Here is a 21554-nt window from a genome sequence, read left to right on the forward strand (position 1 = left end):
TGTCTTGTATGTGCAAACCTACTTAAAGTACTCTTAGTAATTAATAGTTTAATCAAGCACCAGGACTGTGACTCTGTCACTGTTTAAAGACACATTTGCAAACATAGCTTTTAGAACATGCGTCCACAGGTTGTCTTTCATAAATCTGGATACAATTCATGGAAAACTAATTTCCTGATAATGTCAAACCACACACCAACACTGCAATCATTCACTACTCCCTAACAATAGAAGTAAATGGCAATGTTAGACACTCGTGAATCATCATTTTACGTCATCACTGACTGTATTTGATTATGGTTTTGTTAGCAAAAATATATAACAAGTAATAACATGCCACGCACATCGTTTACCCAGTATCATTAGAAATGATGCTTCAGCCTTAGCAAGAGGAGGAAGGATGGAAAACGAGTGCGCCTGAAATAGGAGCGAGTGGGGAAATTAAAATGTGTGTGAGAGAGAGACAAACAGAACGTTCAGACCAAATGTGCTGTGATGGTTTTTGTTCCCACAGCTGAACACACGGTCACAGTATCACAGTAGGACGTTGTTTATTACAATCTTTTTAGTTGAGATATGTCTTGTCAACAGTTTTATAGATGTCCCTTTATAATGGTGGTCTATGAGGAAGGGGACTTTTCTTAATTGCAGTACCATGGTTGGCCTCTGGGACAAATTGTCAAATACGGCAGCTTGATCATTGGCCCTACGTTTAAACTATGACGCTCCATGTCAACATCAGTTTGCACGTGCACAACTGCATCTAGTGGCTGTAGGAATTATGAGTGGAGCAAAGGAGGAAGTCAGGTGACGTAGTACAAAAAGAGCAGTTCAGGGTGGATGGATGGGTTTAACAAACTTTAATCCAGGACTCTGTTCTGTCCTGTGCAAAGTCTTAACTTAAGTTATGGAACAAACATATGTTCAACCCAAACCAGAATATTTTACAAAAACTAAACCAAGTAGTTTTCTATAAATTCACAACTTTAACTACATATGAAGTCCACCGGATTACCCTGTACGTTGAAAAATTATGCTAAGAAGGGTTTAAAAATGTAATCCCAGTCTCTTCTTTTCTTTCAGACACAGACATATTTGGGAAGCCGCCCTGCTATGAGGAGGCAGTTCTGATGGAGGATCCTCCTCCGCCCTACAGTGAGGTCCTGGCCGACCCGCGGGGGGGTACCTACCTGAAGCCCGCCCCACCAAGAGCCGCGCCACCACCGGCTCCGCCTCTCAGGGAACACCGGGATCCTCCTCCGGTGTTCACAACCGACACCAGCAAGCCTCCCGTGATGGCTGTATTTCCTGAGCGGGGTTACTCCTCCCTGATACGCCTGCCTTCGTCCCAGCGCTGGGACTCCCTGGGTCATCTCCTGTCCAACATCGACCTGAACCACAACAACCTCTCCCCGCCGGGGGCCTGCTCCATCCAGGCTGCTGCCGCGATGGCTACCATGCCCCGCCGAGAGCCCAGGACTCACCATGGACTTGGGCTCCGAGGTGGCATACAAGGACTCCAAGGAGGCATACAAGGACTCCAAGGGAGCATACAAGGACTTCGAGGAAGCATACAAGGATTTCAAGGGGGGATACAAGGACTTCAAGGGGGGATACAGGGGTTTCAAGGAGGACTGCAGGGGCTTCAGGGGGTCCATGGACTGAGGGGACTGGAGCCAAGCTGTGGCCTGCCAACAGCCTTCCCTCTGCTGGGTCGTAGCACTGCTGTCTAGACCTGGATGCTTACTGGAGGAGTCTAACTAACCAATAAGTTGGTCTATCTCTGAAGAGCCTTCAAGCAGGAGATCTATAAAGACAGACTTCCTGTCTGTATGGCTCCTTTGCTGCTCCGTGTTTGCAGCACTAACACCGCTAGTAGTAGAGATTTAATTCCCTGAAAAGCTAAAAGAGGGTTAAAGTGCTGCGTAAGGCGTCAGGAGTTCAATTCCCCATGCAGCTCTGTGGGTGAAGGGTGCCACTTACTCTGCTGAGATCAGCTTTCAGCTCTGTGTGTGAGTAAAAGAGGAGATTACACACCGTTTCACAACAGTGTTGTTGAGTTACAGCGGTATCCTGGTGTCATATTGAAGATAATTGAGTCAAGGTTCCTTTGAACAACAGAGGCGGAGAGGAAAAGGACCAGTAACGAGGTAAAACGACAAGCAACAAGCACAGCTGTTTCGTTACCTTTCATCCCTTCATTTTAATCTCTTCCTCCCCTTATCCTGTCGCCCTCTCATTCTGTTCATCCCTCATCTCCTCTCGTCTCTCTGTGCTTGAGCAACCTATTGTACCACTTTGCCGTTGCCATGGCTCCCGGGAACTGTCTGTTGCCCACGTCGACCTCTCCTCTTTTATCTGCTCTGATTTTCGAAGACTCTGTTCACAGCTTGTCTCATCTCAAGGACTGGGAGTATTAACAGTTACAAAAGAGCACGTGGTGTGACCCTTCAGTGGGATTCGACCACCATGATTGTGACATCAGAGCCCGAAGGCCAGTTTTCACACTGACGGCCAGAACAAACGTAGAGTACAACAAGCTCTCCAGAGAAACCAAGTGTACTTGGATTTTGTAACACATTGCTTCGTTGTTTCCAATGTCTTTGCTACAAACTGTTGCAGTTTCGGCCTCATTTTTGGAAGTTCGAGCCGTTTGGTGGTCACGGGAATGGCGACAACTGGGTCATTTGTGTGAAAAAACACAACTTTCCATGTACAAAAATTTACTATCATCCTTTTAAGCTTTGTGACAAATGCTCAAATTTCTCTTGTGAAATAAAAACATCTTCACCTGCTAGGCTTCTTCCAATAATTTATAGAGATAAAATGGCCAAAATGGGACCAGCTAATTGTGTTGTTATGCTCACCGCAGTATACACCATTGAAATATTTAATTCCTCCCTCTAGAGCATCTTGAAATCAAAATTAAAGCCATTAACTCCACTCTATATATGTCTTCTGGATTTATTTGCAGTAACATCTCCTTTACAGTACAATAATCATTTTCTTCTTCATCGTATTTACTTTTCATTTTCCCGCTTGTGTCATTTTTGTTTGATTCTTATGTTCAGCCTGATGGTTTTGATCACACTTTGTAGTCAGACTGGAGTGGGAACTTTGAAGTGTGGGGAAAATGACATGTATTACTTGGTGGGTGAATGCAGCAGCAGCATAGGCAAGGGAAAAGAAGACTGTAAGCAAGTAAAATGCGAGTGTTAATATTCTTTCTACCCTGGTTATGTTCAGCTCCACCGCTTTTTGGATCAAGTCTTCGGTAATTACCCTTCTGTCTATTAGGATTTAGTCTGCCTGTCTTTCAGTAGGGGTCTCTCTTTGTGTATGCATGTGTATATACTGTATACAGGGTGGTGATAGGCTAGTGATCTAGTGGTACGCCTTCCAAACCAGAAGGTTGTGAGTTCAATAGACAGGGCTGCCACCATTGTACCCCTGAGCAAGGTACTTAACCCTGAGTTGCTCCAGGGAGACTGTCACTGTAAGTCGCTCTGGATAAGAGCGTCCGCTAAATGACCTGTAATGTAATATTGGGTAAGTTTAAACCCATAAAGACCTCTGTTTGCAGGGGGTTGGATGCTTTCAGCCAATAGGAAGTCCTTGCACACAATAAAGTCAGTGTGCAGGATCAAAAAGTCTTGGTTTGGAAATCCCACAGATTTTCTGTAGGTGGAAGCAGAATAACACCCTGAACCAACACAGTTTTGTTGGCTTGCTTTTTAACAGAAGTTTCTCTGCGTACTGGTCACTCACTCTCCGGGATCGCGAGTGTTACTTGAGAAGGTTAGCATGAACTAATGTGCAGATTGGCCAACCGCTGCACGCTGACTCAATGGATGGACGATCTGACATGTACACCTACCTGAGAGAAACCAGGCGTGTACGGTAAAGAGAAACTGAGGAGTGTTTGAATCGTATGCCTATAAAGACAAAAGGAGAGGACACTTCAAGAGGTTGCTCTATGTTTTTGTCTCTGGCCGTACAACTAGCAAACAAAGTTAGCTAACACGCTAAAAGAGTAAAGAGTGAAATCAGCTATTCCTCTTAGTTTCTCAATTCTGATTAGTTGGGCGTGACAAACCTTCCACAGACAATACTTTAACTTTACCTGATATGAAATGTGCGCTACACAAAAGCATTGTTGATGATCTATAACATATGGACAGTGTGCAGGAGCCTTCCTTCCTCCCCTGCACATACTAGATAGGATATGATCTCCAGGAAGCAAATCCTGCAAAGAAACAACAAAGAAAGACACGGATTTGCTTTTGGGTTTAGTAGCTGGTGACACTCAGCAGGATGCAACGTTCACCATTTAAAGAAAACACTGCATCTTCATCTAAAAGCCTTTCTCTTCACATCGTAATTCTCTGTGGTTATCAACATTGATTGATTAAAAGCAGACAGTGAGCATTAATTTAACAACCCTAGGTTAGTTGATTATTTTCTATCTGATCGGTACGATACAGAGCTGCTACTTCTATGTATAATAATAAAAAAAGGACCTACGAGATGTTCCCCAGCCTCCTCTTCCTGTGGACCTCCGCCTCGAACGTTTTCACAGATTATCATGTTCTTTTTTCTCTGCTTCTCTCAGCTTAATTGATTCTAAACGTCTGTCTCTGCCAATCAGGAAAGCCTTTAATGTAAATCGGGAATTTCCGTGTGTCTGACTCCCTCAGTTAGCCTCTGAGTCACTCTTACCTTCCCTCAACTCCTTCTTTCATTCCCCCTCCCTTGATTCTCTCCTCTGCATCCTCACTTTTCTCTTCTGACTGCAGTTCTGTTGTGCTTATTCTTTTTTTAAAATCCCTATTGCCACTGTAATGTATTCTAATGCTGCTGCTTCATTGGTGTAAGATGCAGCATTGAGTGACGATGATGAGGCCATCATCGACGCCACTCATCGCTGGTAAGGGTTTTCCCAATTTCAAATAATTTCTCTACCTTTTTACGTGCTCAAAACGAGTCACTTCATCTCCAAATTATACTTCCCATACATCATATGCTCAACATGATAGAAGCGAAGACGAATCCAGCTCAGATGTTCTTCAAGTTTTAATATTATGCACCAAAACTCAAAAAGGTTTCAATTTGCAATTTGCAAAAAGAAATTGGATTTTCCTTCCTCCTAACACATCTGGTGTTCTTATTAAACCTCATAAAAGTGAATCACAGTTGGGGGGGGGTTTCTTGCAGCAGTGCCTTACAAAAGGAGTGGGTAATATTTAGTGGAAAATCTAATACTTGACTTAAAGGCTTGATGACGCCCTGCTGTTTGTAGGCGCACTTGTAATTTGGCTTTTTTGTTTTTCGGGTTATACATTTCTACCATTCTACAATATCAGATGGTTAAGTTTTGCATCTTACTGTGGAGTTTGTGGACTTAGATTCAGCAGTTCTAGAGGGATTAATTAATCAAATCCATGGAGCCTGTCGATGTTTCCTCGTGGCTCACCTGCAAAGTCCTGAACTTTCTCGGCTTAAAAGCTGATCATGAAGCTGTGACTTTGTGTAAAGGGTTAGGGTAAACTCTCACACGTGCTGCACTTGATAGAACACATGATTAAGGGATTTTGCATCAGCTGTGAGAAGTTAAACACCTGCTACACATCATTAATTATGTGGCCTGAGGTGAGACTTTTCTACACATAAAGAAAACAGTGTTGCAGCAGCGGTTTTCTACCCTGCAGTAGGTCAATCACGGTTGATTCAGCCTTTACAGAGAAGACCAATTATGATCATCACATTTTAACCTCCGAGAACACAGAGCGACACTGACGGCAATTAGTTTAAATGTCAGCATCCTTTCAGCTCTTCTCAGTCCCTGCTGCCACAAAATAATGGTAATAATGGTTTTAAATTATCTACCATCAAGGTGGAGAGCCTCAGAAATAATGTTGCAGCCCATTATCTTCATAAGGGTCAGGATTGGTATTTGTTTAAAAGTTTAATATACTTTTCTTCAAAGAATGAGATCTTCTCAAGCATTTGTTGTTTTATTGCATATATGGATATCTCATATTTTGAGTTTATGTGCCCTTTAGCATTGGTGAAATGTAGAATTTATATATAGAAATTATTATTGTATCTATGAAAAGAGCAAAGTTAAGCTGAACGTAGCTTAGCCTACAGATATGAGAGTGGTATCAATCTTCTCGTCTAACTCTCAAGCAAGAACGTGAACACTAAAAAGCAAGTATTCCTTTAAATTACAGCCATCCTTGAATGGATTTCGATCCTTAGCCTGAGCCAACAAAGCCAAAAGCTGTAAGAAACACTCGAAAGCATCTGAAAGCTTAAAAAGCTTTTGGGTTTAGTCCATGGTCTCTTAGACTGTGAATTCATTTTCAAAAATAATGCCTGAAATGTCGACTCAAAAGCTCTCAGAGAAGGATCTCCCAGTGCTGAAGGAGACTTTTGACATTTGCGAACTTGAATTCCTTAGTGCTGTTATGTCTGATTCCCTGTCCATCCCGGCCCCAGGCCTCACATCTAATGTGATTAATATAGAAAGTAACCAGTATAATGAAGTTCTCTCAAGCTTTTGATAACATTGATATTGGATGATTCTGCAAAATAGGATAATGTTCAACAACAAACAATGCATGTCTGCCTGGTCTCCTAAAAACCACCTTCTCATTCGTATTGTATAAATCAGATTAATAATGTTAAGGATGGCTGTCAAGAGAAAAAGATTGAAGCCCTGGTTAAATACGACTGCAGGGCATGACTTTAGCCTAAATGACACAAAAGGTCATTGTTACTTCCTGGTTCAACTGTGCCTTTAAAGCAAGCCCACAAACACAAACGTCACATCTGTATTCAACACATGTGGAGAAAGAGATTGTGGTTTTAACATCAGGCAGCACACAGTACAGTAAGTGTTGTGCTAACTGTAAACACGTTGTTCACAGGTTGCTGCTCAACACTGGAAACATGACATGAACATGAAACATGAAAATATTCTGCAGGAAAAAGTATTTTTTCCTTTTTAAATTGCTCACTTTTTTCAGAACAGCAGCACTGAACGCTTTCTTTAAATATTCCTATGCATGTCTGTGGGTTGTCCTAAAAGCTGACAGGAGGGCATGTATTTATTCATAAAGGTCACGACATTGATGACAATATTATGAAGTAGTTTTCTTGGCAACAATCCTTCTGCTGGAACAAGATGACATTTTTCCACCTTTCAAAAAATAAACACGACACACCGCTGAGACTTTCTCCTGACTCAACCGTCTTACGTGAAGCCTGGGACGTCATCTGTGAGAGAACGTGTTGCAACCTGCGCAGCCATGTTTACATGTAGTAAAGCGGCAACATCAGCCCACCCATCAGCCATCAGACGACGCCATGTCACACAACACTTTGTCACTGAGACACATGATGCAACGCAGCTCATTTTAAACCAAACAGTGATAATTTTTCTAAACCTAACCGAGTGCTTTTGTTGCCTAAACCGAACATGACCGATCTGCCCAAGTGGCAAAATATGACGAGCAGGGATGAGATCACGTTTGTGATTCCTGGAGATTTTTATTCCAACCCAAATAGTCTTTTCCTACGAATCCCAGGAGTGCAATAAAGAGACAAAAATAGAAAATTTAGGCAAAGATGTATTAATTTGTGCGCACACAGAGCAACAGAACAGTCTTTCTCCACGAGCATGAAGTGCAGTGCACCTGCTTCAAGTACCTGCATCTCCAAGTCAGAATATTCTATAGTTCTCAATATCCTCGTTAATTGCCTTTTACTTACAATAATCCTTTGCAAATCAAGTGTTTTCAACATGTCTGGATAAATCATCCCCAATCTAAAAAGGTAAGGTGTAATTAAAGATTATATCTATCTAGCTATGTACAACCAAGGACATGTGCCTTAAGCAGGTAATGAATAATTTGTCCTTGTGCACCTCCAAAATGTATTATTTCATTTATGCCCACAAATTAATCAAAACGTGGGAATGATTTAATTTAATTGAGGTAACAAATTAAACTATTACATACAAAATAGTAAATTGTGGTTTAGAAATACTTATTTTAAACTTATATTTTGTGGTTTCAAAATACTAAAAAAAAAGACGAGCAAACTTTAAAAACATCCCTCCAAAACATGTGATCCGAAGGTCAGAGGAGGTCAAAACTCCAGCAACACTTTTACAGTAAACAGAACAACTTTATTGTCAAACCAACGTGTTTGAGCTTTTGGCATTCACATGTTCCTCTTAATTATCTTAACAAATCATTTACATAATCAGTTCTTGCTCAAAAACTAGACGGAAATCATGCAGTATGATGTGACACACTTTCAAATCAGATGGAAAAGACAATATGAAAACAAGCTGAATTAAAATTTTTACCACAGACTACACACTCTTGAAGCAGAGGAAGAGACAAACCGTCTCTTCTAGATGTTGTAGTGTTGTGTTTTAAGTGTCCAAAAGTTTCACATTCTTGATCCGACTGTAGCGAAGTCAGTGGAGCTGCTTCTTTTCCCTGAAAGTCTGAATGAAACCTTGGAAACCAGAGAAATAACTTATTTCCTTTGCTTGTCGTCTGTAGAAGTTGCTCTTGTTTTAGTGGGAGACGGGGGAAAAGATGTACCTATTTAGGGTGTGATGAGGGAAGAAGTTGTTCATATTTTAGGGTGTGATGAGGGAATAAGTTTTTCTTATTTTAGGGTGTGATGAGGAAAGAAGTTGTTCTTATTTTAGGGTGGGATGAGGAAAGATGTTCTTATTTTAGGGTGTGATGAGGAAAGAAGTTGTTCTTATTTTAGGGTGTGATATGGAAAGATGTTGTTCTTATTTTAGGGTGTGACGGGGAAGGAAGTTGTTCTTATTTTAGGGTGTGATGAGGGAAGAAGTTGTTCTTATTTTAGGGTGTGGTGAGGAAAGAAGTTATTCTTATTTTAGGGTGTGGTATGGAAAGAAGTTGTTCTTATTTTAGGGTGTGATATGGAAATAGGTTTTTCTTATTTTAGGGTGTGATGAGGAAAGAAGTTTTTCTTATTTTAGGGTGTGATGAGGAAAGAAGTTTTTCTTATTTTAGGGTGTGATATGGAAATAAGTTGTTCATATGTTAGGGTGTGATATGCAAGGAAGTTGTTCTTATTTTAGGGTGTGATGAGGAAGGAAGTTGTTCTTAATTTAGGGTGTGATATGGAAATAAGTTGTTCTTATTTTAGGGTGTGATGAGGAAGGAAGTTGTTCGTATTTTAGGGTGTGATGAGGAAGGAAGTTGTTCTTATTTTAGGGTGTGATGTGGAAAGAAGTTCTTATTTTAGAGTATGATGAGGGAAGAAGTTGTTCTTATTTTAGGGTGTGATGAGGAAAGAAGTTCTTCTTATTTAGGTGTGATATGGAAAGAAGTTTTTCTTATTTTAGGGTGTGATGAGGAAGGAAGTTCTTCTTATTTAGGTGTGATATGGAAAGAAGTTTTTCTTATTTTAGGGTGTGATGAGGTAAGAAGTTATTCTTATTTTAGGGTGTGATGAGGGAAGAAGTTGTTCTTATTTTAGGGTGTGATGAGGAAAGAAGTTGTTCTTATTTTAGAGTATGATGAGGAAGGAAGTTGTTCTTATTTTAGGGTGTGATGAGGAAGAAAGTTGTTCTTTTTTAGGGTGTGATGAGGAAGGAAGTTGTTCGTATTTTAGGGTGAGATATGGAAAGAAGTTGTTCTTATTTTAGGGTGTGACGGGGAAGGAAGTTGTTCTTATTTTAGGGTGTGACGGGGAAGGAAGTTGTTCTTATTTTAGGGTGTGACGGGGAAGGAAGTTGTTCTTATTTTAGGGTGTGATGAGGGAAGAAGTTATTCTTATTTTAGGGTGTGATGAGGGAAGAAGTTGTTCTTATTTTAGGGTGTGATGAGGTAAGAAGTTATTCTTATTTTAGGGTGTGATGAGGGAAGAAGTTGTTCTTATTTTAGGGTGTGATGAGGAAAGAAGTTGTTCTTATTTTAGAGTATGATGAGGAAGAAAGTTGTTCTTTTTTAGGGTGTGATGAGGAAGGAAGTTGTTCGTATTTTAGGGTGGGATATGGAAAGAAGTTGTTCTTATTTTAGGGTGTGATGAGGGAAGAAGTTATTCTTATTTTAGGGTGTGATGAGGGAAGAAGTTGTTCTTATTTTAGGGTGTGATGAGGGAAGACATTATTCTTATTTTAGGGTGTGATGAGGGAAGAAGTTGTTCTTACTTTAGGGTGTGATGAGGAAGGAAGTTGTTCTTATTTTAGGGTGTGATGAGGAAAGAAGTTATTCTTATTTTAGGGTGTGATGAGGGAAGAAGTTGTTCCTATTTTGGTGCGGAACAAAAATAAGTTGTTCTTGCTTTACAGGGTGAAAGGGAAAAAGTTGTTCTTGTTTTAGGGGTTAACAGGGAGAAGTTGTACCGGCTTTAGGGGGTGACGGGGGGTAGTTGTTTTCTTAGGGAGTTCAGGGGAGATAAGTTGTAGTTGTTGCAGCTGTAATTGTACAGTTTTTGTACTTCTCCTTAGTAGTGCAATAGTTTGAGATTATTGGATACGACCAGATGGGGGAAGTTTTTCCAAGGGTCTAAGGACCGAGGGTGTCGTATGCTGTATAATTGTAAAGCTCCATGGAGGCAAATTTGTCATTTGTGATATTGGGCTATATTAATAAAATTTGATTGACCAGAAGCAGTTTAAAAGGGGTAATGGGGCTTGAAGTTACTTTTTCACTGTTTAAGATGCAGGGTTCGAAGATTCTCAGATACGTCAAAGCAGCAGAGCAGGTCCACAGCCATCTTTCATCCAAGCATTTTGGGATCCCCCTTTGTTTCTGGACGTTATCTTCCCTCAAACCAAGCCTTTAATGAGGAAGCAAATAGTAGTCCCCTTAGAAACCTGCGGGTCAGAAACCACATCCATGTTTTTCTTCAGTTTTTCCTGTCAAACTTCACAGCAGCTTCTCTCTCTGAAGACGTTTATTGGGTGGAAAGAAAACCTCTGGGTTGAGCCACTGTCAGAGGGTAATCAGAGCTCATTTCCACTGATTAAGGAGTGATTAGATGAGGCTGCTCACCAAGTGGCCTAACCAATTGATTGGACAACCTTTGGAGTAATCACATCTGTAAGCTTAATACCCACCCGCCTTCCCTCTTAAAAATCACATCACTGCAACAAGCAGCTCACAGGAAAAAGCCTATTTCCTCTCAAAAATGCAATTTGAATGCCTGATTTAAATGCAAAGGGACAAACCCCTAAAAAAACCAGCTTTAAAATGCTGCAACCAGTCAATGTCAAAGGTACAAAGACAAAAAAAGTACAGTTAAGGATTAATAAAATCAGTCAAAGCTATTTACATGGAAATACTATATTGATTATTACCTTTATTGCTCCTGGGTTTTACTTGAAGCAGAGACATGAGGAGAAATGCTGCTAATACCTGACCAAATGTGGTGAATGAGTACAGGTGGTATCAGACAAACAGTTAATGCATCGCAGCTGGACCTGATCCTGATAGACGCAGTAGGAAAAGCACAGGTGTAGATAATGATATTAATGACGGCTGGATTCCATTTCGCTGCTTTAGTTGCAGGGTCCTGGTACAGTGCATACTGTCCTCGTTAGTGTTATTAGTATGCTGTTCCTACTGTGATATGTCAAAATGTCTGCTGTGACGAAGGATCCCACATTCTTCCAGTTTGGAGATTCTGACTTGAAAAACCTCCAATCAGCAGGTTTACCTTCTTACAAGTCCCCAAAGATGATTTAAAAATATATATATTATTGATGATTGATTCTAATTGTGACATACGAAACAAAACAAAAGTTGATTGATTAAAGACCAGCAGTGAAAAGGAAATACAATGTGGCCATCTAGTGGTGGAGATGTGAACTACAAGAACATTTCATTATTAGTTATTGTTTCATTGCTGCTGTGCAGGACACTGTGGTTGATTTATACCTCTTATACAAATGTTTCATCTTGGTTAAACTGAACTTATTACATTTTAAAGAAGCTTTTTTTTTTGTAATGATGCCTTTAATAAGAACATGTGCAGCTTTTGGATTTCAACTAGAAATGTGTTCTCACCGTGCAGTTTTCTTTTGTTTGTTGCTACTTGAGGTGTGGAAATGTCTGTGAGCTGAGAACAAATCCTCTAAACCGACGACACACACAAATGTTTGTGTTTTTACGTTACAGATGCTGTTTTTGATGCCTTCCTCACAGTTAAATCCCTTAAAAGTTAATGCATGGATTGCACGCTGCCATCAATCCACATTAAAGCAACACACACACACCTTGCTTCACCTTGAAGGTTGTGCTTCCAGTGGTTTCAACTCAAGTTCCTCCAAAGGCCACTAGATGTCGGTGAAAAGTATTGAAGTGAATGTGGATATTTCTCCAAATATAAATGTGAAACATTTCTTTACTAAAATGTTTGAGAGCTGATTTCACATCTTTCAATGTTTGTCTTCGTGGGGATTGTAAATATTATTCTCTTTTTCTGTTATTTTTAATATTTCTTTTCATGCTGCTACATTTACTCCTGGTGTATTGTCACAGTTTTTTTTTTTATATATGAATTTTTTTTTGCAAATCACAAAATAAAAGCGTACTGGGGAACAGATATGAAGGATGAGACAAAAATTAACTCAAGAGTTGCACATTTATTCTCTAATTGAGTCTCATTTTACAGGATTTAATCAGATTTAGTGGATGTTGGATGTGAGCACACGCTCTTCCTGTCACCTGATCATTCGGGATGCAGAGCTGCAAATCAAACCGAAAGCATCTCAACACCTGATCAGCTCGTCTGTGAAGAACTCTGAACACACACAGTATTTAGGTGCTCTCCACACACACACACACACACACACACACACACACACACACACACACACACACACACACACACACACACACACACACACACACACACACACACACACACAGAGGAGTTATTATTGCCTAGGAGTTTTTATTTTCTACAGGAATTTACAGAAAACAAAGACTAACACTGTTGTTGCTAATATTCAAAAATGTCCTGAAAATCCATTCTAGCACACTTTTTTTTTTAACAGGTATTAAAAACACACACACCTCCCGTCTCGGCCCGCCCCCTCTCACTCCAGTTTCCAGGGCAACTTAATATTGCATCAATAAAAAATAAAAAATAAAATACATATGGTACTTTTTGCATTGGCACAGAACAAAAGCATTCGGGCAGCAGACGTGGGGCAGAGAGGATTTAAGAATCACTTTGGGTGTTTGTTTTAAGCTGCTTGGAGTAACAGATGTCTGGAAATGTTCTGGTGTTGTCTCGCTCAGTTTGGTGAATCGCTCCAACGTGCAAAGACTAAAATGAAGCAGGGAGTTTTAAATGCAGATGTGGACCTTTTGTCTTTGTGTCGCAGGCTACTTAATAAGTTTCCAAATGTATCGACCACTTTATCTGAATCACACAGAGAGGTAAAAGGACACTCTGTGATGTTGGCATTCATGCTTTACACCGGCTGAACTGCTACAGAAGCCTTAAAGGATTGTTCTTGTGATTCTGTTTTGCACTTCGATTAAAAAAATAGTGAACTTACAACTTAGGAGACCCAATAAAATATGCAAACTTTAGTGGAGAACAGATTCAGACACTGTGATACTGTAGATTTAAAGGGTTATTGATTGCTCTAATTGTTCTTTGGTCGATGCTGGCTGTGAAGAGACCCCTAGACAAAACCTTTGGGGGTCAATAAATAAAATTGACTTGATCTGACATTTCACTTGGCACAATGTGATAAATCGTGAGCATCTGTTCCTCCATGAAGTTCAAAACAAAGTCAGAAAAATAGTATTTGCAAACATAGTGTGGCCCAAGTTTGATGCCACCCTCCCTCTGTCATCCATAATCCACCTCTGTGTCTGAGTAGGGACAGTAAAGCCTAACTGCCAGACAAATGAAACATGAAAATTAATACTTTAAAAAATAAGAAAAAGGCAGAGCGTCCTGCCTCAAACCTCCTCAACTCTGAGCAGGAAAGTGTTGTCCAGAAACGCCCACATTATGAAGAGCCTGGTGGGAAAAAGTCGAATTCTTAGCCATTCTTAACAAGCTGAAGGTGGCTTCATGTTTATTACCGTAAAGCCAAACTCTCCTACAAAACACTTGGAAAAATATCTACATTATATTCATCTAGATTTGATGCAAATTTTTTTTTTGCTTGTGTAAATATAGTGGGGTATAAATGATGACTTTTACAGAACCAAAGGGGAGGGCTGATTGAGAAGCTGCAGTTCCTCCACAAGGAGGAAGAAGACGAAGAAGAAGAAATAAAAGTGCACTGAAAAAAGCAACCAGATTTACAAGCCATTTAATCTTGAATTCAGTCTTAAAATCATACAAAAAAAAGCAGGAAAAAGGTCAAAACGGAGCCACAATTTGACTTGTTTCAGGAATTTCATCTTGAAAATATATTTGATTTCTTCAGAGTCCCTTTAGCTGTTAGTGAAAGAAGTTCAGATACACCAGAATAAATAAAATGTTTCACCTTTTTCCAATAAAGTGAGAGCTAAATACAAGATTAACTGACTTGCAGAGGTGAATGTTTCTGGATATTTTTTTTGGGAGGAAGGCAGAAGGAAGGAGAGAGGTGAAAAAGAGGTAACAGAAACAGAGTGAAGATATACACGGCAGCTGTAATGATCCACTGTATTAGTTTTATAGGGTGTTATTAAAGCACTACAGACTAGGTGTGTCGGCTGCCTGCCACACACTGGGCTTCATTGTCTCTAATATGCAGCAGTGCGCTACGTTAATGTGTAATAAATCATTTACACAAACAAAGAAGAAAAAACAAATAAATAAAATAACAAACACAGAAACTGAGCCTTCAAAGCGTCTTTAACGATAACTCAAACCCCGTCTCTTTTCCCCGGTGGCTACTGTTTTGTTTTCCTCTAAAAGATAATACAGAAGTAATTTTGATGCAAGATTTGTTATTATTATTATTATTACTTTTTTTTTGTTTGTTTGTTTGTGTTATGTTTTTTAGAAAAAAAAAAATCAGTTTCTTCATGAAGCGCACTTCCTCCTCCTCTTGGTCCGGTGGTGGTGTCTGATTGGCCGCTTAGTCATCGTCATCGTCGACCACGGGGTCCGTGTCCCAGCACGTAATGTCAATCTCTGAACACACACGCACACAAAAACACACACAAACATATTTGTTGATTTGTTCTTTAAAAGATAAGTGTGGTATTATTACTGTCTGGTATGATGCTGCATCGTACAGAAACATGTACAGGTGAATCAACGCCTCTCAGTATCTCACCTGGTGGCTTGTTATAAAAGACAGGCGCAGGTTTAGCCGAGGACTGCTCTGATTGGCCAAATGCGTCCTCCTGTGATTGGCTGAAATAGCCCTCACTTGCCTTTAAGAACAAACAGAGACGCAGAAGAAGACGGAAAACATTGAAACAAAACTATTAACAAGGAACAATACTCTTTTATTGAATGCACAGCAGCATTGTTAACCTGTCTGACCTGAGTCCCTTCTTTCAGCAGCGTCTCCCCATTGGTCATCAGCAACTGTCCGTCAACCTCCTTCTTCTCTGCGGATGCATGCTGCAGTGCATGCTGGTAGCTGAGGGTCATCTGGTCAGAGCTCGTCACGTCCACCAGACTGGTGGGGTCGTCCTCTGCGGTGGTGGCCGAGCAGAAGGTCCCTTCCATCATGTCATCGAAGCTGAGGAGGGGCTGAGGCTTAGCGCTGGTGGCGGCGGCGGCGCTGGGCGGGACATTAGCGTCGCCCATCAGGTCCACCAGATTGGAGGAGTTCTGGGAGGGGTTGGGGGGAGCGTCGGCGTTGCTGTCCCACAGGTTGACCAGGCGGTCTGTCCCGGACTCCCACGCAGAGAAGCCGGAGGAGTCGCGCGCCTGCGGGGCCACACTCTGCACGGGCTTAGTGGGTGTCGAATCCTGGACCGCCTGTTTCTGGTCATGCTTTGGCACCGAATCCGCTGGAGAAAACAAGAAAACACCAATTAAATAATTATTCCTGATAGCTTCTACATTAACCGGACTACATTTGATTGAAGGATACATCTAAGCTTATATATTTACCCCACTCGTCTCTGCCGTCCTCCTCCTCCCTGCAGAAGTCCTCTTTGATGGACGTGGTGACTATTTTAGGAATGGGCGACACGGCGGCCATGTTGCTCTCTGTTTCTTCGTCGTCATTGTCCCCTAGAGGCACAGAATGGCACAACAACATCGAAAAGGTACAGAGCAAAAGTCCTCCTAGAACAACAAAATAAACCAGATGTGTTGATCTACTGTAACACAGGAAGTTTAACTGAACAGCTGTTATTTGCTCTACTTTGAGTTTTGCCACAATATGCCAACATTTTGGGAATAATGGTTTCTTATCCTAATTCAAATTGTTTTAACGTGCAGTCACATCCTGTGTTACTTCAACACGTACAACAGTGCACAAAACCACAGCACCACATCACTTTTGCCTTCACACGACCAGCAAACAGACAGAAACAGCCACTGAGTCTGTGTGGATGGGACATTCCCAAGCTGTGTCAGGCGGACTCCTAAATCACGTTAAAGTTTTATTTGTACGGACATTGTGTGCAAAATAAAAGAGGCACAACTCCCCAAATTGTAATGTTTGAGGACCAATCTTCCAAAATACAGATTTGTTGTCCCGTGTGCAGAGTCTATCTGAACGTTATAGCTTTATTTGTAGCCACGCTAGCAGCATTGCTTTAAGGATGTCACTCTGCAGATCCGTCGGCACTTTGGTCCACACTGTCAACAACCATTAAATGGATTGCCATGAAATTTGGTCCAGACATAGACGCAGCCCACAGGATGAATCCTCAGGACTTTGGTGATCCCCTGACTTTTCTTCTAGCAGCACCACGAGGTTCACAACTATGGTTTAGAGTGAAATATCTTGACAACTATTGGACGGATTGCCATGACATTCATGTTTGCCTCCTGTCTAACTTTTCATCTTGCACCATCATCAGTTCAACATTTAAATGTGTCTAAGACTTTGTTTTATGGCTAAATATCTGCAAAACTAATGACATTTCCAACAGCTTCAGCTGTACTTCCTGTTTAGTGCTATTTAGTAAATGCTGACATTATACCTGCTGAGCATGTGCAGCGGTACTTGGTGCTAATTGCTTAGTATAGTCGCACAGAGTCACCAGCATGACTGTGAACTCTTAGTCTTGTTCATCAAGGAGTGCCTGTTATTGCTTAGTTTAATTTGGGGGGACATTTGTGCCTGAAAGCCAAACGTTTAAGACTTTGCAACCCCTGCTTTAGCAAAATTGCATAAGACGTAAGTGCATTGCCACGTGACACTTATCAAGTGACCCTATAGATCCCACTGGACACGTCATACTGACAGAAGAAGTAGTCAAGGGAGAGTTACCGACAGTGGCATATTCCAGGCAAGCTGGCACCAAAATCAAGACGCAATCACTACGATCATGTCATGAAACAGCCATCAGACATCCTCTGAACGTTCATGAGAATGCCCTCGCTGCACGGGTGAGTCACAGTCACAATGCTGACGCCACATCTAGGAATACAACTCATTACGACAAACAACACAGTGCAAGTTACACTCCAGAGAATCACTTCCACGATGAAAATGCCGCTCAGATGATTTCATGCTCGTTGGAGTCAGAAGTCCTGTTCAGAAACAAGAACAAGATTTCCCGGAGGACAGGGAGACAGTAAACCACGGATGAAGAACAACAGCGTCACTTTGACTTGAAACGAGACGTGTGACCCTGTTAAAACCACTAATCACATCCAGCTCAGCGGGGTCTTGCTCGGGTGGGTTCTCCGATTCACTTCATGGTCAAAAAGCCTCGGAAGGCTCTGATGGGCCCAGGCTAATTGCTGGAAGCGGCGTTTAATAAAGTGATCTTTAATCTTTCCTATTAAAAGGAAGAATTTCATTTACAGAGATCTGTTTGTTGTCAGCTGTCAGGAGGGACAGGGATGAACCGGTTCTTTGCCCACCCACCACAATATCTGCCATAAAGCACCTACAGACATGCAATAACACACACACACACACACACACACACACACACACACTGCAGATCACACGGTGCTCTGCATGCTTTTGCCCAGTAACTGCTGTTTATGATACAAAGCATTTCATATGTTTTTAAAGTGTTGCAAAACACATGTTCCACCTCAACGTCAGTAAGTTATGCAGACAGTTTGGGGTTTTGAAATATCCGTCTCTGAGATTCCTGCCACCCAACACCGATACAATCAAGACTTGTTTGACAAATGCAACATATCTCCATGGGTTTGTAGAGATATCAGGAGAAATATATCTCAAAACCTGGACAAATACAACCAGAACTATCTGCATGGACGGATACGACGAGAGCTCAGTGAGGATATATAGTTGTTTTGTGAACTGACACCTTAAAACTATTAAACATTTAAACATTTAGTTGCCTTGATGTTTGTATTTGTTTGGTATTGCAGCACAACGGTTTGGAAAACTCGTCTTTATTGAGGTATTTATGGATTTTAGAACATTTAGTGTTAATGTGTTTGATACTTTCAGTTAATGGGCTGAAACATACAGAATCACTGTTATGGTCTTCAAACAGAACAACGATGAGTTCACTCCACAGACGTCAGCGGGCAAAGATCCATATTCAGTCAAACAGCGGTGGCGACTGACGGACGGCTCGACGACGTCACAAACACACATTCATACACAAACTCACAGTTTGGTCAGTCGGTCAGGATTTAAAGCAGCAGTGTGTGTGTGTGTGTGTGTGTGTGTGTGTGCAGGGAGGTGATGCAGATCCGGGATCAGGCATGAGGTTGAGGATCAGAAGAGGAGGGAGGTGATAGAAAACCAGTGAGATTCTGTAGTTAAAGTTAAACTGTTTCCCTGTGAGAAGCAAAAATTACTTTGTTGCTCATTTAAAATCAGAAAACAACAGAAACATTTACAAAAATAATTCAACATCAGCAGCTGACTGGACGACATCTGAAGGATGAGGACTGATGGGAGGACACACTCGACATCTATAACACAAACCGACAAACAGCTTTATGGTTTGCAGCCATAAAGGATATTTTATTACCTACTAGCAGCGAGGGAAGTGCTCGTGTTCATGTTAGCAAATTAGCTCTTAAATGTCCTGCAGGCAAAAGGTCATTTGTTTTTAAATAAACACACACACGCAGCTTTAGTTGCTTTATCTGACTTGATATTAAAAGGATGATTCTTCCTTTGTTGGGTTAGAACTAACAATGTGTCGGTCCGTCTCAATCATTCCTGTCTGTGGCTCTACGCTCCGAGCCTTGACTTCTGTATAAATCATCAAAAAAAGATGATTTTTAAGGTAAATCGGATGTTTTTGGTCATTTAAAATACATTACTTGCTAGTTGTCACCTACCAGGACATGTTGAGCAGCTCAATGCATCAGCTCAGCGCAGATTAATCCACATTCTTAGTTTTATTTCATGGATTTGTTGACGAGCAAAATATGAAATATCACCAGAATTATCCCTCAACAAAGATCATTTCATATATGTGACTCAGCTACTTTAAAGACGGGAGGGGGAGAGGGAAGCTGTCGTTCAGTGTTCGGGAACGGAGGGGCAGGGTTTGGGGGTGAATTCAGCTGGGGGGTGGGTGCAGATGTGTGGGGTGTGAAAGTGTCTCTGTGCTAAGTGGAGTGGGATATGAAAATGAAGTGCTAAAAGCTGAAGTGATGAAAATGCATGTGGACTTAAAACACTTTCAATAATCTAAGTAACAAAGTCTTTCAATGTTGAAGTGTAGAGGAAATCCCCTCTGTTATATTTCCAGGTGGACATCAGTCCCAGCGATTCCTGATTAATCGAAACACTTTTTCTTTTTCCCATTTAAAGGACTTTTCCACAAATCTTTCTTGTCGCCAAATTCAAAGACTGTCAGTTGAATATTCGGAGGTCGACCTGCACACTAGTACCCGATGTTCAGCCGCTTGTTGTGCATGTACAAATATGTTTGAGAAGAAATGGGCGTCATTTAAGATTGTTTTCATATTCTCATGTTGAAGCCTCTCTCTTCTCTGAAGGGGTTTGAACAGTAAGAGAGTCATCCAACTCTCTTTACTGCACAAACTCCTTTTAAATATTCGCTTCTACCAGATGAACGCCGCCTGTTGATGAGCAGGAGAGCGTTCGTGGGATTTGATCATTAGCGTAACACTTTCTCCTGGTTTCTGATCACTGCACTTCCTGTATCATAAAAGATTAATCGTTTAATAACGACACATAATCAGAAACCAAGATAATGTTAGAATAATGTATACAAGAAGAAGAATAGCATAATTACTTCATTATTCATTCAAACCAGAATAAGGGATATTAGTGTGCATGTAAATGTCTTTTTAGTCGCTCACTTTTTTAATCCACATGCAGTTTCATCCTCCATCTTTGTTATTTCAGCTTTTATATCTGTGGAGGGGGTTTGAGTCTAGGGAGAGATATTCCACCAAGCTGCTGGTGTCCATCTGTCTTCTTCTTCTGCTGTTTATCGGTTATGTGCTGTACCTACCGGCTGCAGCGGTGGGCTGCGTCCGTGCGTGTGGCGGGGTGCGGAGGGGCGACGTGCCCCGGGGTAGGGGACTCGGACTGGGGCTGCTGGGACTGTGCTGCTGCCTCAAGAACGGGCTGTCCAAACGGCCTGGCGGTCGGGACGACACACAGCCACGCAAACCCGGACACGAAGATTCAAACACACACAGACAAGTAACAAGGACACAAAGCGACGCACCAGGACAGAGAGATGTGGGGACGAGACGGGGAAGACAAGACAAGAGAGGGAGGAGAAGGAAGACAGGAGAAGTCAAGACACAAGAAGTTCACCCCAGAGGGAAAAGGTTAGAAGCAGAGAGGATTGTGGGAAAGGCAGAGGGAAACCCATGAAGAAGAAAGAGACAAATGGAGAGGTGGAAAAGTTGTTCAACAAAGTATCACGAAATGGAGAAAACAAAGAGGAGCGGGAGAATAAATAAATGAAGGAGGATGGTGAACACAAACGTGGGGTCAAATGAGTGCAGAGGTGGAAGAAGAAGAAAACCCGCAAGGAAAAAAGAAAGAGAAAGAAAGAAAAGTGGTTAGTGCGGCTTTAATCAGACTGACTGTAGACAGCATGCAGTTAGGCAGACATGAAGAGCTGACGCAGTTTGTTGCCGCGCTCTCCTCAGGTGTCTAACTTCCCTTCCCGCTCCTTTGAACCAGCAAATTCAACTTTCGGAATAATGATTCCCAGAAAAGAAAAACAGAACTGTGAGTCATTGAAAACTAAATAAACGTCGGTGTTTGGAAGAAACAACACATTATGATGAACTTGGTTATTGTGTTTGACAACATAATGGCTGTATGAGTAATGCACTAATGCACTGTACTTAAAACCATGTTGAGTTTCTCTGCCAGTGACCTGATGATGAGAAAGAAAAGCCTATTTCAGCTTTTTACTTTCTCATCTTTGATCCATGTTCAATTCCAGCAGCTTGCTTTAATA

At 41.3% G+C, this 21554-nt stretch overlaps 2 protein-coding genes and 1 long non-coding RNA gene across 9 annotated transcripts in view; 1 reads left to right on the plus strand and 2 right to left on the minus strand.

The window, feature by feature from the left end:
- prr7 (proline rich 7 (synaptic)) overlaps window positions 1-2797 on the plus strand; it is a 20152-nt gene extending 17355 nt beyond the window's left edge. Inside the window, exon 3 of the mRNA XM_029448996.1 lies at window positions 1084-2797. Coding sequence (XP_029304856.1) covers window positions 1084-1733 — 650 coding nt within the window. The 3' untranslated portion in view covers window positions 1734-2797. The remainder of the gene's footprint in view (window positions 1-1083) is intronic.
- LOC115019434 (uncharacterized) overlaps window positions 1-11414 on the minus strand; it is a 17504-nt gene extending 6090 nt beyond the window's left edge. Inside the window, exons 1-2 of the long non-coding RNA XR_003833483.1 lie at window positions 11363-11414; window positions 10707-10879 (exon numbers count right to left, since the gene is read on the minus strand). This is a non-coding gene — a long non-coding RNA (uncharacterized LOC115019434). The remainder of the gene's footprint in view (window positions 1-10706; window positions 10880-11362) is intronic.
- Window positions 11415-12629: 1215 nt separating this feature from the next.
- Window positions 12630-21554, minus strand: part of dbn1 (drebrin 1) — an 89119-nt gene continuing 80194 nt past the window's right edge. For 2 of the 7 annotated variants that reach the window (XM_029447984.1, XM_029447985.1), the window contains exons 11-15: window positions 20586-20714; window positions 16093-16215; window positions 15514-15989; window positions 15302-15401; window positions 12630-15156 (exon numbers count right to left, since the gene is read on the minus strand). In XM_029447984.1, the coding sequence (XP_029303844.1) occupies window positions 15101-15156; window positions 15302-15401; window positions 15514-15989; window positions 16093-16215; window positions 20586-20714 (884 nt within the window). In that variant the 3' untranslated portion in view covers window positions 12630-15100. The remainder of the gene's footprint in view (window positions 15157-15301; window positions 15402-15513; window positions 15990-16092; window positions 16216-20585; window positions 20715-21554) is intronic. The other 5 variants (XM_029447987.1, XM_029447986.1, XM_029447989.1 and 2 more) reach the window with 5 other exon arrangements.

Source organism: Cottoperca gobio, chromosome 14, assembly GCF_900634415.1.
Source record: "Cottoperca gobio chromosome 14, fCotGob3.1, whole genome shotgun sequence".
NCBI classification, from domain to species: Eukaryota; Metazoa; Chordata; class Actinopteri; order Perciformes; family Bovichtidae; genus Cottoperca; species Cottoperca gobio.